The 17,474-nt window shown below is 47.9% G+C and overlaps 1 protein-coding gene across 3 annotated transcripts in view; it reads left to right on the top strand.

Moving 5' to 3' along the window:
• Positions 1–17,474, top strand: part of TRANK1 (tetratricopeptide repeat and ankyrin repeat containing 1) — a 94,241-nt gene that overhangs the window by 40,783 nt on the left and 35,984 nt on the right. For all 3 annotated transcript variants that reach the window (XM_040246238.1, XM_040246237.1, XM_040246236.1), the window contains 5 exons: positions 1,293–1,463; positions 9,672–9,833; positions 10,661–10,915; positions 12,572–12,748; positions 13,370–16,270. In XM_040246238.1, the coding sequence (XP_040102172.1) occupies positions 1,293–1,463; positions 9,672–9,833; positions 10,661–10,915; positions 12,572–12,748; positions 13,370–16,270 (3,666 nt within the window). The remainder of the gene's footprint in view (positions 1–1,292; positions 1,464–9,671; positions 9,834–10,660; positions 10,916–12,571; positions 12,749–13,369; positions 16,271–17,474) is intronic.

The following is a 17,474-nucleotide window of genomic DNA, read 5'->3' as shown; positions in this document are numbered from 1 at the left end:
AGCCCTGTACAGAATGGCTCATAGCTTCACTGAGTTATGCAAGCCTGTACTCCACGACAAGACTGTGATCCATGAAGGGGTTGTAGGACTGAGGGCCCCGTTTTCTTGCTGGCTGTCGGCCAGAGGCTGCTGTCAGTTTCCACAGACCACATGCATTCTTTGTCTAACGGCCTCCTCTGTCTTCAAAGCCAGCAGGGGAGAACTTCTCGTGCATCAGATCCCTCATACTCTGAATCTCTGGGCTCTTCCCTCTCTGACCTCTAGACCTTTGACCTTTAGGGCTCATATGATCAGACCAGGTTAATCTGGTTAATCTCCCCATCTTAAGGTCAACTGCTTTGGGAAGTTAAATACCTTGGCAAAGTCTCATCACAGCGGGGTTTAGATTAGTATTAAATGGATGACTGGGAGAAGGTGTGTATATACCAGGGGTTGAGAGTCTCAGGGTCTGAGAATTTTGCCTTTCACAGTGAGATACTTGATGGGTGTGAAGTATGACTTTTAAATTTTGCCTTATTTTTGTAAAATGAGAGGTGAGCAGTTGTGAGTGGGGAGATGGGAAAGGACAGCATCACAAGCAGGATGGTCCCTGGTGTAGAGGTGCTCTGTCGAGGTGGTGCATTGTCAGAAAGCAAGTGTTTGGAAGCTGGGAATCAGGCACTAATTCTTGTAACTCTCGGTGTTCACGTAAGTCTTCGTACCTCCAGGAATATACCTGTTACATTCTGAAAACAGTTGCATCTGTGATCACAGAGACCCCTGGATGCTTGGCAGATAAATGTTAAAGCAGCAAATGGAGCCAGCAGCCAGAGGTGGGGTTAACGAAGGTTCAAACAGTGAAGAAAACCCTGATGCAAAAGCAATTGCTACTTTCTTCTCTTGTCCCCAGACTGGTTTTTTTTTTTTTTTTTTTTGGAAGTATGTTCTGTTTCCTCTCTAAGGAATAAAGAAATCTGAAGTCACAGCTTGCTGTCATCCTTACAGCTGTAACTGTTGCCTAGTAACAAGAGTCCCCCTCTCCTTGCTTGTTGCCAAGGAGATGGGAGAAAGGTAGAGAGGAGTGCACTTCTGAACCTCTTAAAAGCTATTGTCCTTCCCACTCCACATAGGACTCCTGGCTCCGGGGACTGGGCTGGATTGCCCAAGGCCAGCAGTTCAGCTTCTGTAAACAGAAGGACTCTGGTCCCCTTGCCCCAGCTCACGCTGGGAACCGGGCGGACGTGTGCTCACGGGGACATCTCCTTATGGAAGAAACCGTGACAACCCCCGCTTCTCACTTTGGCCTGCTCTAGGGCAAACGGAGGACGTACAGATGCTCCTGCGCTTTGGGGCTGACCCCACCCTGGTGGATCGACAGTCCCGGTCTGCTGTGGATGTGCTGAAGAGGAACAAGAACTTCAGAGCCATTGACAAAATCAACAGCCACTTGGAAAAGCTGGCAGCGTGTTCTAAGGACCTCTCAGGTACAGCTTCCGGGGAGTTAACTTTTTCGAGGGGGTAAAGCTGGTTCTGTGAAATTAGGTACAAATCAGTATATCTTGTCTTAGCACATGAAGATGAAAGTGAGACCTCCCAGTCTTTGGAAAGCTTGCGTGCTTTTTTTGAAAGACAGAATGAGACAACCGTTATTTAAAAAGTGTCTACTACATTCTAGGAACTTGGCCAAGTCTACCCTTGGGCAGTAAGCGTGACTTTTTTTTTTCCCCCATGCATGCACATAGTAAAAAAGAAAAAAATCAGAACAGGAGATAACAAAAATCAAGGCCACTTCTGAGAAACAACCACAGCCAACAATTAAAAGTACATTTGTAATTCTATTTCTTAATCTGTCAATTTGGATAGCATCTGTGGACTGACTGCTATAAATATAAAACGCAGCAAGTCAGCCCTTGTTGTTGAATTTTGCCTAGTAAAGTAATCTGTGCCATTTACATTCTGTTCCTTAATTCTGGATTTTCTGTGCTTCACCTATAGACTGATTCTAAAAATTGAAAAAACATTAAATTGCCTTTGTATGGAAGTATGATTTCTACAACTAGTAGCATATTGCATCCAATAAGAAGAATCATCAAATGCCCTGAAAACTTTGCTCTTGAAATATTATACTCTCTAAGCATCCTAGTTTGATGAAGCTTACAAACACATCATTGTATATGTGTGTGTGTACAGATGTATCAGTACACACAAATGATTTTAGGTTTGTTTAGACTTTTATTTAGACTATAGCCCCAGCACACATATGCCTTTTTTAGTTCTTGTACTCATATGCAGCACTTGTGGCTCGTGCTGTCTGTCTAGATTTCTCTCTTGCTCTGCTAAGTACCAACTCCATTAAGGTTTTCAGTGAGGAGATGTACATAGTAGACTTACAGGGTTTTTGAAAATGTCTTTATTCTGTCCTTAGATTGAGAATTGGTCTGCATTTAGGCCTTGTATTTCATCGATCCTCAGTTGCACTTTTCCCCCACATTTTGCCATCTTTGAATTGGATTGTGCTTCATGATCAGTGATGTGTCACAGTTTAATGGCAGCCTTTTCTGGTGTGTGACAGTCTGTGATCTCTTGGACTTGTGAAATATGCTGTAAAACCTTGTTCCTCGCAACTTTGTATTCTCGCCTCCATTACTGATTAGAAGTAATGTCAGTCTTATTTATTTTCCCTTCCAGAATTTCCTGTCCTTAGAGTTCTGGAATTTCCCTGGGCTGTATCTAGGTGTGGGTCCTTATTCATTTTTCTTGCTTAGCACCTTATGATCCCTTTTAGTCTAACTTTTTTTTTAAGCTCAGGGAAATGATCTTCTATCGTTTTTGTTTCCTTCCACTGTCTCTTTGCCACCACTTTCACCACTTCCCCTCTGCTTTCCTTAATGCTTTCTATCTCTCTTTTTTTTCTTTCCAGATCGTTAGGACTTTAGCTTTTCCTTTTATAATTTAGCTTGTCTATTGCATTTTTTAATTTGAAACTCAGTTTTAATTTCTAAGAACTCTATCTGGTTCTGTTTCTTTCTTTCTTTTTTTTACTTTAAAAACTTGTGTGCATATATAAGTATCCTGGCCCCCTTCCTTTCAGAAGCAGGAAAACATGCCTGCTGCTATCTTTGTTGCTGCTGTTGTTACTCTAGAGTCTATGGTCATGTCATAGAGTAGATAGGATTTCTTGGCTGTTTTATGTTCAGGAGGATCATTTCTTTTTCTGCCATTGATTGAAAACTCCTTGGATCCTGTTAGCAGTTATGGATTCAAGGAGTCCAGTACTTCCTAGGCCTCGTCAGGTATTCAGAACGGGAATCATCATCAAGTGGATAAAATGAGGACTAAGCATCTTAGAGGGCTCTGCTGGGTGTGGGATGATAGGCACCCAGGATTCCTTTACCCAGCCCTCCCTCCCTTTGTTATCCTCCTTTGGATTTTTAAGTGGATCTTCCATATGTTAGATTCAGAAGGAAGGAGAAAAGCACACGCGTGTATTTTTTTGAAGTTCGACGTGACATGGCAGGCGAGCCCTTCTAAGAAAACAAAGAAACGGTCAGAGAAGTGGCAAAACCTAGTCTTTTCCTGTTGCTTTGAGCACATAGAGGCCGTCTAGAAAAGCAACTGTACTGTTGGGAAGGGAGCCCTACAAGAGGATGTGAATGCTGGCAGCTCTTAGACACAGAAACATAACACGAATGGGGGATTGTTTTTATCGTTTTCCCCTGAGTCTGGAAGACTATTTGCCTCTTATCTCCTGGGATTTAATTTCCCCAGGAATGATCAGGCAAGCTTTCAGGTGCGGGGAAAAAAAAAATCTTTCAGGTGAAAGGAGGGAGAGCAAAGGTCAGAAGAAGTTGGAAAAGATGAGTGCTAGAGTCCCAGTTCCTCTCTGCGGGGGGCATGAACATCCATGATGTCTGGACCATGTCTAAGTCATTTTGGGTGCTTAGGTCATTTTGAATAGGCTATCTTCCACCTGGCCACAATGGGGTTTGTTTTCATCACCACCTCCTGGAAAATTGACCCCTCCACCCTCAACACATGCACACAGACAGGATTCCTTCACCCACTCAGTCGACATTCAAAAAACTAAGATCATGGCATCTCGTCCCATTACTTCATGGCAAATAGATGGGGAAACAGTGGAAACAATGACAGACTTTATTTTCTTGGGCTCCAAAATCACTGCAGATGGTGATTGCAGCCATGAAATTACAGGATGCTTGCTCCTTGGAAAAAAAGCTATGACAAACCTAGACAGCATATTAAAAAGCAGAGACATCATTTGCCAACAAAGCTTTGTCTGTCTAGTCAAAGCTATGGTTTTTCCAGTGGTCATGTATGGATGTGAGAGTTGGACTGTGAAGAAAGCTGAGCAGCAAAGATTGATGCTTTTGATCTGTGGTGTTGGAGAAGGCTCTTGAGAGTCCCTAGTACACAGCAAGGAGATCAAACCAGTCAATCCTAAAGGAAATCAGTCCTAAATATTCCTTGGAAGGACTGATGCTGAAGCTGAAACTCTAATAGTTTGGCCACCTGATGTGAAAAGGCCAACTCACTGGAAAGGACCATGATGCTGGGAAAGATTGAAGGCAGGAGGAGAAGGGGGCGCGACAGAGGATGAGATGGTTGGATGGCATCACTGACTCAATGGACATGAGTTTGAGCAAATTCTGGGAGATAGTGAAACATAGGGAAGCCTGGCGTGCTGCCGTCCACTGGGCTGCAAAGAGTCAGACACGGCTGAACGACTGAGCAACGACAACAACAAGCTACTGAAGAACTGAAATTTTATTTAACTTTATTTTTATGTAATTAAGTTAGTGGGCCTCTGTATTGGACAGGGTCATTTTAGACTTTAACCCAGAATGGTTTTCTGTTCAGAGTAGTAGTTGAGAAGACAGTGGGGGGGCAGGGCAGAAGGAGGGCCTGGGGCCATGGAAATGAAGGTAGATCTTCCTAAAAATGAAGATTGTATGGATTTTAATCTCTCCCCATTCACACATTAGAGGGCACAATGGAAGCATTATTTTTAGGAAGAGATGCTACCTAGGGGTTGGTACCCTTGTTCCTGACCTGAGTTTAACTTGATGGGTTTTTTTTAAAAATTCGTTTATTTATTTTTAGGGCTTCCCCGGTGGTTCAGTGGTAAAGAACCCACTTGCCAATGCAAGAGATGTGAGTTTGATCTCTGGGTTGGCAAGATCGCCTGGAGAAGGAAATGGCAACCCACTCCAGTATTCTTGCTTGGGAAATCCCATGGACAGAGGAACCTGGTGAACTACAGTCCATGGGGTCACAAATGAGTCAGACACAACTTTGCAACTAAACCACAACAACAGTTTGTTTGTCTTTGACTGTGCTGGGGCTTCACTGCTGTGCACAAGCCTCTCATTGTGGTGACTTCTCTTGTTGCAGAGCATAGGCGCTAGGCGAAGGGGCTTCAGGTGGTGAGACCTACGGGCTCGCAGGCTCTAGAGCACGAGCTCAGTAGTGGTGGTGCAGGGGCTTTAGTTGCTCTGAGGAATGTGGACTCTTTCTGGACCAGAGATTGAGCCCACGTCCGCTGCATTGGCAGGCAGATTCTTGTCCACTGTACCACCAGGGAAGTCCACTTGATGGGTTTCGTTTTTCCCATCTGTGGTCCTGAGTAAAGCATCTTTAGGACACTAGCTTGTGTGCCCAGATGAACAAGCTAGGATATAGGCTAGGATAAAAGATGTTCTCACCTTTGGCTCTTTCTGGCGGTTACTGTGCCCCATTCCGATGAAAATGGAGATGGTTATCTTTGGGTGGCTTTTGCATGTAGGTGAGAAAGCCTGAGAAATATAGGGTCTTGGTGAAGATTTCTGCTGTTCTCTAAATAAGAACTTCCATTAACATGCACGTGAATCCTTTGGGAGCCTTTTAAGTGCAGATTTTGATTCAGTAGATTCAGGGCAGGGCCTTTCTCACTAGTTGCCAGGGGAAGGCAGGGCCCACAGGGCGGTAGGGAGGTTGGGGGCGGGGTGAACCTGCGAGGTCAGGGTTACCTGTCTTTCCCTGCCTCTCATGACAACCACTAGATGGCGGCATGTCCACCTTCTCGAGCAGCTGGACTGCTGTCAGGGCCTAGGAGACTGGCGCCTCTGTTGTCATTGTTCTCAATCGGTGGTGATTTTTCCTTTGATTCACTGGTGCATGGCTTTTCAGAGAATAAATCCAGGCATCTGAAGCCTTTCTCTCTGGTCCTCCCCGAGGCACCAGCTGCTTTCTGCTCTGTGAAGGTGCCTCTTGCCCAGGACTAAGAGGACTCTGACCTTCTCTGTGTGTTTCCCCCACAGAAGGAGCCTGTGACTCAGAGGCCATGGTGTGTCGGCCTCGAGTTGCTTAGCACCACAAAATGCCCTCTTTTTCAGTAAATGAAGGCATGTGATATTGATGATACTTTTTACTTACTATAAAATCAATAGATTCTTTTTTTAAAAAAGAAAATATTCTTCATAAATCCACCTGCCTGGAAACATTAATATAGTTATGATTTAGTCATTTACTCTTATTCCACGCATTTACAGTTATATATTTTAATTTTCTTTTATGAAAATGGGATGGCTACATAAATTTCATGTGTTTGTAATAAAGCTTATCAGTTTCATCTTTTTTACCTCGAAAGGAAGATTTCTTACAAAAGCAAAATCTCCTTTTGAAATGATATATTTCTGTTTTTTAACAAGAAGAATCTGCCTGTAATGCAGGAAACATAGGAGATGTGGGTTTGATCCCTGGGTCAGCAAGATCCTCTGGAGGAGGAAATGGCACCCACTCCAGAATTCTTCCCTGGAAAATCCCATGGACGGAGGAGCCTATTGGGCTACAATCTATGTGGTCACAAAGTGTCAGACACACCTGAGCAACACACACAACAAGAACTATTACAGCTGAGCCCTATTGCAGCTTTAAAAGATCGCTTTTAATTTTAATTTTGAATTTTGAATCTGCTTGTATATATCTATTAAATATGACCATTGTAGAAAATTTGTAAAAATATCATTTTATATAAACACAGAAGGACTTCCCTGGTCGGCCAGTGGTTAGGATTCCATGCTTATACTGCAGGGGGCACAGGTTCGATCCCTAGTCGGGGAACTAAGATCCCACATGTCTTGGGAAGCAGCCAAAAAAGAGAAAAATAAATATATTTTTTAAATAAATAAAAATAAAAACAAAAGTTTATTGTAATTACACTTAGCATATTTTTATTTAGTCTTTTGGTTGTTCATTACTTACATAGTCATCTTATAAAAAAAAAAAAACCTGTGATTATAATGTATGAACAACCTTATAACCCAAAGTTTCTTCTCTCTCAAGCTTATAGAAAATGTAGGAAAAAGCAGACAAGTTCAGAGTAATAAATCACGTGTACCTACCCAGAGATGCCGACCCACAGCTACCACTGTCAGTGTTTCAGCACATTCCCTTTCATGCTTTTCTGTGTTGCTGATATCACTCTCTAGTTTCTTGCCTGATTTCTATACCTTTCTCTGGTCTATAACCACCTTCTTACTTATTCTGAACCACACACAGCCACGCATTATTATACAACTGCATCTAACTGTCTCTGCTGTCAAGCTTGGTAATCTTTCTGTTCAGTTTCAAATGGCTTTTATACTAAACTAACTGCCCTGGTGGAAGAATGATGCCCTGAGGCAGGAGGCAGGGGTCAAGTGGCCAGGTTTCCATCCTGTGTTGTGCATTATCACAGTCTTCTGTGTCTTCAGAGGCATTCTAGGATGAAGGTGGGATGCCAGGCCCAGGGGTATTGTTCAGTCACTGGTACCCTGCACGGTTCGTGTTCTCTGCCTCAGAGCCGGCTGCTTGCTTAGGTGAGGTGGGTCTTCCCGTGCCAAGGGTTTCCACGCCCTTTTCTCTAGAGGTTCGTGCCAGAGTGGTCTTGCTTCTGTCTGGCACTGGAAAGTCTCTTGATGAGAAGGCAGCGGGGGTTTGCCCGGGAAGTGGCTGTGTGTGTATGCGTTTCTGGCTCTCTGACCCAGCCTTTTGAGAGGCGAGCCAGGTGTGTATCAGAAGGCACAGCGGGTGGCGTCGGAGCTCTGCTTGGGTCCCTCCCACTGCCGTGTGCTCCCTGATGGACTTCACTCCCCACAGCCCACACTAAGGCTCGTTCTCAAGGAGAACAACCTAAGGGCTTATAGAGCCTGCTTTGCTCAGGCTCCTTCAAACCAGAAGTGCATGGGAATCCATAGCCTCTAGGGCTTCCCTGATAGCTCAGTTGGTAAAGAATCCTGCAATGCAGGAGACCCCGGTTTGATACCTGGGTCAGGAAGATCCGCTGGAGAAGGGAGAGGCTACCCACTCCAGTGTTCTTGGGCTTCCCTTGTGGCTCAGCTGGTAAAGAATCCGCCTGCAACGCGGGAGACCTGGGTTCGATCTCTGGGTTGGGAAGATCCCCTGGAGAAGGGAAAGGCACTCCAGTATTCTGGCCTGGAGAATTCCATGGACTGTATAGTCCACGGAGTCACAAAGAGTCGAACACAACTGAGCAACTTTCACTCACTCACTCAAGGCAGGCTGTGGACAGTGGCAGACAGAAGTGAGAATCTGAAAACCCATTCCCCTTGCCTTGAACAGCGCAGCTCTGATGATTCACTCCAGAGCCCCCAGGGAACCGTGGGGCTGACAGCCTGCCTGCTTCCTCCCCAGCCCTCACCTGCTCCCCCCACCCTCACTGGTTTCTTCTTTCTTGAACCGCTTGCACATAAATCTTTGGCTTGGGGTCTTCTGTGGGAGACCTGACTGCTGATGGGACGCTTTTATTTTTCCATCTCCTTTAAAGTGTCCTTGCTTCTGTTAGAACATGACATTGAACATGCATTCACCTCTTCACCACATGATAGTACTTAAGCCAGGTGTGAAAAGCCCACATCGGGTGATCTGTTTAGTAAGATTCCATGTTAACCAGAAGAGCTTTTTGAGTGTATAATCTGATACCCAATAAACCATTTGCCCCTTTTCAGACTTCCTTTATTGGATGATTTCTAATCATAACTACTTTCTCAGTAAATTGAACCGAGCGGTTAGTGTCTTCCCTCTTGGCTGGAGAGCTAGCTCCTTACTCTTGGCTTTTTCCACTTGCCAATTAGATGTGTAGGTGGCTGGTGTGTAGTTGGATGTTGCTGCTGCAGCAAGCTACCCTCCTGCTGTGATATCCTTGAACTGTTGTATCAGTTATCCATTGCTACTTAACAAACAGCCCTCAAACCTAGTGATTTAAAGCAACAAGCACTTATTTAGTTCATGATCCTGCAGCTCAGCCAAAGGCTGGGCTATTCTCATAGCTGTAACAGAACTTCTTCAAGTGTCTGCCTCTTGGTGATCTTGACTGGGCTCTTTCATATCTGTGGGGCCTCAGTCTGGACCACGGGGTTGATTCATCTTTGTTTTATGATGTTTCTTATCTAGCCTGGGCCTGAATAGAACTAAACAAGGCTTCTTGAGGCTCAGGCTCAGAACTGGCACAAGACTCACAATCACTACACTCTCCTTGTCATAGCAGGTCATGAAGCTAGGCTAGAGTGGTGGAAGGGAGGAACAGGTGCTGTGCAGTTGCCTGGCTACATGGAGGGGTGGAGAGGTGTGATTGTCTTTGCAATCTATGCCTGTGATCTCTGCAGTCACAAGAAGCATCTGGGGGTGTTTTGCAGCACTGAGCATTGGTGAGGGACCAGCTAACGAGGGGGACATTTTCCAGAAAGTCTGCGAGCAGCTGGTGGCATACATGAACTCAGGAAGTCACTTGTTGCAGAAAAACTTTGGGAAGCAAGAACTGGTTCAGAGGTTCTTGCGCCTCCTTTCTTCTTTGCAAGGTAAGGTTTCTGACAACCTTCAGTTGTGTTCAAAGATGCTCTATGCACCTTAATTCTCTTTTCTACCATTCTGTTTAAGAATTAATTAAAAAATAAATGTCATGAACATGGAGAACGTTCAAACAACACAGAACATTCTCCAGTGAAAAGTGGATCATCCACCCCTTGAACTTCCGTCTTTATATCTCATCCCTAGGGCAACCTCTGTTACTGGTTTCTCATGCATCCTCCTGGAATTTGCATAAGTGATCCATTTACATTTTTTATTTCATTTTTTGTAAACTTTATATAAACGAGTGTTTAAACAATTAAACATTTATTTGCTTGTGCTGAATTTTCTTTGCTGAACTCAGGCTTTCTCTAGTTGGGGCAAGCGGGGGCTTCTGTCTAGGTGGGGTGCACAGCCTTTTTCTTGTGGAGGCTTCTCTTGTGGAACATGGACTCAGTAGTTGTAGCAGATGGGCTTAGTTGCCCCTTGGCATGTGGGTCTTCCTGAACCAGGGATCGAACCCATGTCTCCTGCATTGGCAGGTGGACTGTCAACCGCTGGGCCACCAGGGAAGTCCCTATCCTAAAATACCACAGGTGTTTCTCTTTTCTGTTGGCTAAGACTGTACATTCCTTGGGTATTTCCAGCCTTCTCAAGAAGCTCACTGGTGAGTGCCGTCACTGCGGCTGTGATTGAGTAGCACGGCCGAAATAACTAAGTACTTGTCTATGGTTTCCTGTAACTTGGGGCAGTGATGTCCCTCTGTTTAGGGTTGTGGCTGGGGACAGAAATCACACAAACCTTTTTTCGGAGTGTGGTGTGTTCTTGTTTTTGAAAGAAATCCCTCCTGATCTGGTCTATGACATTGACCGCGACTGTGCCAACACCTTCCTCAAGTTTTTACTGAAAGAACAGAAATGGCCCGAAGTGCTTTTGCTGCTGACCCGAAAGGTGAGCGGGCAGCCGCCGCTGGGGGACTGTCTCATCAAAGACTGTGACCTCTCGACCCTCGACCTCTGTGCCATCCTCCCCCACCTCAAGGCCTGGGACCAGCGGAGGACCCTGCTCCTGGACCGCCTGATAGACCATGGAGGTGAGTCCCAGATGCTGAATCAGCATCAGGGTAAAGCCCGGGGAGTCCAGGTGCCGCAGGTTATGGTGCTTTCACTTGATTTCAGAGACTCCTTATTAATTTTGAAAAAATGTATTTATTTTTTGGCCTTGCTGTGGGGCATTCCCTGACCAGGGATCGAACCCACACCCCTTGCATTGGGCGCATGGAGTCTTAACTCCTGGACCACCAGGGAAGTCCCTTGGATTCTCCTTCCGCCACATTCTCTTTCTCCTGCATATCTTCTCACTGGAAGCAGTGATCAGGTCAAGGCACTTTTGTGAATTCTTCCCTTCCCTTTGTATTTTGTGTGAGGAACGTCAGGATTGTGGAGGGGCGTCAGCCCTGGTGCAGCCACAGTGGTCGTTTCCTCCTGACCTTCGGCTGGACCATTCCTTGCACTTGATACGCTGCATGGGTCCTTGTCAAACTCGGTGGTGTACTTTTCTGATCCATGATTGGGATTTGTGATGCTTGTTTTTAAAGAAACGGCCAGATAATGGGTGGGTGGAAACATCTGCCACTTTCATCAGCACAGTCACACTTGGCTGGATGTGTGTCTGGAGCATGCAGACGGCTTGCTGGATCTGGTTTTATTTAAAGCTAATCTGCGAACACCAGCCTCCTCTCCCTACACCTCCACCCCTCCAAAACCCCTTCCTAAGGCTACTACAAACTGGCCTCCATCTCCTCATTTATAAAATGGGAGTGACAATAGTCCCCCTTTCTCAGGGCTGTTTTGAATATTCCATGTGTTCATGGATGCAGGATCTGGGCAGAACGCCTTGGCTTCATGGTTTTCCACCCGCCTTGCAGTTTAAGGGAAATCACCTTCAGAGGAAGTGATGCCACACTGGTCCCAGCTCTCAGAGAGCCTTACAAAGCTTTCCAGTGTTGGTCTTACCCATGGATTTCAGGAGATAGATGGAAGGTTGCCTATTAATGTTTTCAAACCCATGCCTGACGTGGACTCTTACTATCTTTGACCAAAAACCATGGCAGTTGTGGAATTCCTGTTTTGTTCCTGATGAAGCAAGCACTTATCGAAGGCCTCCCTGGGGTCAGGTGCCAGGGCCCAAGGATGGAGAGTGAACTCATGGCTGCCAGTGAGCAGTGCAGGAAGGCTGCAGGTCCAAAGAGGGTGGAGGTCGGGGAGCCTGCAGTGCAGAGGGGAAACGACTGAGCTAAAAAGAAGGTGATGTGCGCGTGGGGACATGTCAGGGAACATGATAAATGAGGGCCGATGGGCATTCTCGGGAGAAGCTTCACAGAAGCAGAGGAAATGGAAAGCTTGCTCACGTCCTGGTCACTGAGTGTGTGTCACGGCGAGGGTTGGACAGCCACCGGGAGTTCAGTCGCTCACACCGGCCCTACTCCAGGGCAGTGCTGACAGTGGTCCTGCTGCAGCGTGGGAGAGGGAGCTGGAGAGACGGGGAAGGAGACGAGGCCCAGGGACAGGACGCCTGGAGGGGGCAAGCTTTCCCCGCCGAGAGCACCAGAAAGCCCTTGCCTCCCAGAAAGGGAGGTGGCAGGAGGGCCTTGGAAGCGGGGTCAGCACCCCTTCTTGCTTTAGGCTAAAGGGCAGAAATGGTCCCACCCTTGGGATGTGGCTCACTGTGTCCTGTCTGCCTCCCCCAGCCTTGCTGGAGGGTCTCCGGGGCAGCCAGGAGACGCCGCTCGCTGTGTGCATGAAGCATGAGGACTTCGACCTGGCCTTCCTTCTCTTGACCAAGGGTGCAGAGCCCCGAAGTATTTCTCTCACGGAAGGTGACACTCCCTTGCATGCTGCGCTCCACATCTTTCTAGATGTCAAAGGTAGGCTTCATTTCGTCAGCAGTCTTTCTCTTGAGGACGGAAGCTAGATATTAGAAAGGATGCTGTGGCCTTTGGTCTTTCCTACTGGGAAAGCCAGCGATCTGGAAAAGGCCTATTTCTTGGCCAAGCCCCTGTCTCTTGGCCCCTCACCCATAGCTCAATGGGAAGGAGTGACCATCACTGTGAATGGTCAACGTGGGCTGATGAAGAAGATTCTTATGTTTCAGAGTCGGCCATCCGTAGCTGCACATACTTTTCATTTGTTTACATCATTTCAAGGGTCCTGACATAAAAGATCTTATTGGAATGTTAAGATGATTTCTGGGTTTTTCTGCCTTGGCACTACCGACAGTTGGGCAGGATAATTCATTGTTTGGGGGCTGTGCCGTGTATTTGTGGGGTGTCCACCCACTAGATGCCAGAAGCACCTCCTAAACTGTGACAATCAAAAGTGTCTCCAGACACAGTGACATGTCCATTGGGGAACAAATTGCCCCCAGTTGAGAACCACTGGGTTATGAAATGCTTGGGGAAGTTCTGTGTTCTCAGACCCCTCCCCAGCTGGCATCTCTGCTCCCCAGAATAGCTGTCTAGCACTCACAGGGTTTTTGTGTCTTTCAGCTGACATCGGTTTTAACTTCCTCAGCCATCTGCTGGATCTGTTCTGGTCCAAGCCAGAGGAGTTTTCCTACCTCAACCCTAACGTGCAGGACGGCAGCGGGAACACGCTGATGCATATCCTCTTCCAGAAAGGCATGCTCAAACGCATGGGAAAGCTGGTAGGTCTGCTGGCGAAGTTTGACATCAACCTCAACCTGAAGAACAAGGAAGGCAAAGACGCGCGGCACCGCGTGAAGAAGAACGACCCACTGCTCTTGGCCTGGAACAAAGCCCTGACGGAGAGCAGGCGCCGGGGCCGGCAGGACGCCACCACCCACCCCGGGAAGCCCCCACGCCCGGCAGCCCCTGCTCACACTGCTCAGGTCAAGGGCTCCTCCAAGCTGCTGCTGGGCGCTGTGCGAGCCCCACTCAAAGAAGCCAGGGTCCCTGACAGCTGGGAGACCCTTCCTGATGCCCAGGCCACGCGGCCGGAGCCTGAGGCTGCCAGGCCCTGCTCTCGGAGAGACTGCCTCATGCAGGACATCACGGCTTTGATTCAGCAGCTGGAATTGAATTCATCCCTCCCGGAGGACTGTCCCCAGGGCCTCAAGACCCTGGAGACAGGAGCTGTCACAGAAGGAGAGAAAGAAGAGCTGCAGGGTGCCCCAGGGGCGGGGGGCTCTGACTGCAGTGGGAACAACCCGGGAGCCCTGGAGGCTGCGGAGGGACGTGTGCAGGCAGGCCTCTTGGCCCCGGGGCTCCTTCCCGAGGGTAGCAGGGAGACAGAAGGCAGCGACGACCAGGAGGACTGGAGCATGTCAGAGATGGATGTCTGCCTCCTGGACTTTGAGAACATGACGTGGGAGATCGAGTGCACTTCCGAAATGCTAAAGAAGCTGTCTAGCAAGGTCATGACCAAGGTCATGAAGAAGAAAATCATCCTCGCCATCCAGAAGCTGGGCAATGGTGAGTGGACTCCGGGCCTGCGGAAGCGGCTGAGGAACCTGAAAGGAAGCATCCAGCTCTTCGAGGCCAAGCTGGACAAGGCGGCCCGGATGCTGTGGGAGCTGGCGATTGACTTCTCCCCGCGGTGCAGCGAGAACCCCGAGAAGATCATGGCTGCAGAGCGTAGCACGCACCCCACCGAGAAGTCCGGGCGGGTCTACACAGAAATCATACGGATCTGGGACATCGTCTTAGATCACAACAAACTGTCCTACTCCATCCAGGCCATCTGCGGCGCCTACAACCGGGGCTTGTCCTGCATCCTGCGCAAGAAGCTGAAGGGCATCAACAAGGGCCAGGTGTCCGCCAATATGAAAATCCAAAAGCGCATCCCCCGCTGCTACGTGGAGGACACGGAGGCCGAGAAGGGCGGGGCCCGCGCCGAGCCCGAGTACTTCCCCCCAGCCAGCGCGGTGGAGACGGAATATAACATCATGAAGTTCCACAGCTTCAGCACCAACATGGCCTCCAACATCCTCAACGACACCACGGCCACGGTGGAGTACCCGTTCCGGGTGGGCGAGCTCGAGTACGCGGTGATCGGCCTCAACCCCAGGCCGCTGGAACCCATTATCCTCATCGGGCGCAGCGGCACGGGCAAGACCACGTGCTGCCTCTACAGGCTGTGGAAGAAATTCCACGGCTACTGGGAGAAAGCCCAGCAGGCGGAGAGCCCGCTGCTGGCAAAACAGATCTGGCTGAAGCGAAGGTTGGAACTGGAACCCAGAAAGGAGGGTCAGGGTGGGGAGGAAGAAGAGGAGGAGGAAGAAGGGGAGGAGGAAGAGGAGGAAGGATCCGCGGAGGTGGGAACAGTGGGCTGCCTAGAGGAGAAGCAGGAAAGTGAAGCGTGCGCAGAGGGAGCCAGTGGGGAGCCAGGAGGGCCCGGCCAAGGGGAGGAAGAACTCGCCCCACAAGAGCCCCCCGAGTTGGAGCACTTACATCAGATCTTCGTGACCAAGAACCACGTCCTGTGCCAGGAGGTGCAGAGGAATTTCGTGGAGCTTTCCAAGTCTACCAAGGCCACCAGTCACTACAAACCGCTGGAACCCAACGTCCACAAGCTCCAGGATCTCAGGGATGAGAACTTTCCCCTGTTTCTCACCTCCAAGCAGCTGCTCCTCCTGCTCGATGCTTCTCTGCCCAAACCGTTTTTTCAGAGAAACGAAGATGGCAGCTTGAAAAGATCCATCCTCGGGTGGTCCACGCAGGAAGAGTTGACCATCACCAACTGGCAGGAGGAGGAGGAGGAGGCTGAGGCTGATGGGGACTACTTCGAGGAGGAAAAAACTGTGGAAACGCGCCCGAGCGACAGCGACCCCCGGGTGTATGTGACATTTGAGGTGTTTGTCAATGAGATATGGCCCAAAATGATCAAAGGAAAAACCTCCTACAACCCTGCCCTGATCTGGAAAGAAATAAAATCTTTTCTGAAGGGGTCTTTTGAGGCCTTCAGTTGCCCCGGGGGGAGACTCACGGAAGAAGCATATAAGCAATTAGGGCGGAAGCGGTGCCCCAATTTCAAGGAAGACCGGAGCGAGATCTACGGCCTCTTCTCCCTGTATCAGCAGATTAGGTCTCAGAAAGGGTACTTTGACGATGAGGATCTTCTGTACAACCTGTCCGAGAGGCTGTCGAAGCTCAAGGTCCTCCCGTGGTCCATCCACGAGCTCTATGGTGATGAGATCCAGGACTTCACCCAAGCCGAGCTGGCGCTGCTGATGAAATGCATCAACGACCCCAACGCCATGTTCCTCACAGGGGACACGGCCCAGAGCATCATGAAGGGCGTGGCCTTCCGCTTCAGCGACCTGCGCTCCCTGTTCCACTACGCCAGCAGGAACGCTGTGGACAAGCAGTGCGCAGTGCGCAAGCCCAAGAAGATCCACCAGCTGTACCAGAACTACAGGTCCCACTCCGGTACGTCCAGGCCTTGGGCTTGCCTTATGGGGGAGGTGCTTGGCACTGACCTTGGGCTGGTTTGAAAGCTGTGACTTAGTTTTGTTGGGTTCTTGTAGCTGAGCCAACTTCAGTATTTTGGCGTTTGTTAGTAACTACCCTTATGAACAAGAGATCTTAGGATTTTTGCCACTGCTCTTTTTTTTTTTTTCTGTCTCTTTTTTGGGGTGGGGTGACATGTGGCTTGTGGGATCTTAGTTCCCAGACCAGGAATTGAACTGAGCCCTCCACCCTGAGAGCAGGGAGTCCTAACCACTGGACTGCCAGGGAATCCCCCCTTTTTTATTTTTTTTTAATTGAAGTATAGTTGATATACATTGTTGTGTTCGTTTCAGGTATCTAGCAAAGTGATTCAGTTATATAAAATCATTCAGATTCTTTTCCCTTATAGATTATTACAAGATACTGAGCATAGTTCACTGTGCCTATACAGTATGTCCTTGTTGGTTATCTATTGTATGTATAGTAGTGTGCACATGTTAATCCCAAACTCCTAAGTTATTTTCCCTGCTTTCCCCCTTTAGTAACCATAAATTAAGTAGATGCCACTACTCATTCTTAGGTTGATGATTTAAGTTGTGGTTGAATGGAAATAAACCTCTAGGTAATAACAGTTTAAGGTGTTGGCCATGACATGGAAACATTTCAGGGGAACATGTAAACAACTGCTTGAGAACTTTTGTTAAAGCACTTTGGAAGCACGCGCTTCTGTAATGTATAATGATACACCAATTACAAGTCATTAATCCTGAAAGAAAGCAGCTTTTCTTTCAGAAGAAGCAAGAAAAGTAGGGTGGTAGGAGGTTGTGGGAGATAATGCAAACTCAGGTGATTTTAATTTGTGCTTCACATATTCCTCTTCCCTGTACCAGGCATGATGCCAAGCAGTTGGCATAAAGTATCTGCTTTTTTTTTTCTTTTCTTTTGCTGTGCTATGTGGCTTGTGGAATCTCAGTTCTCTGACAAGGGATTGAGCCTGGGCCATGGTGATGTAAGTCCAGAATCCTAACCACTAGACCACCAGGGAACTCCCATGGGTATCTGTTTTTAGTCCTCACAACAACCTTATAAAGAAGGCATCTCTCCCATTTTACAAAGGAGGTAACTGAGGTGCAGACAATACTTCCTGTGTGGTTTTTAGACTGCTCACCAATTCACCATCTAT

This window comes from Oryx dammah, unplaced genomic scaffold (genome assembly GCF_014754425.2).
Source record: "Oryx dammah isolate SB20612 unplaced genomic scaffold, SCBI_Odam_1.1 HiC_scaffold_9, whole genome shotgun sequence".
Taxonomy (NCBI): Eukaryota; Metazoa; Chordata; class Mammalia; order Artiodactyla; family Bovidae; genus Oryx; species Oryx dammah.
The sequence above is the reverse complement of the archived record's forward strand: the minus strand, read 5'-3'. Positions and strand labels throughout refer to the sequence as shown.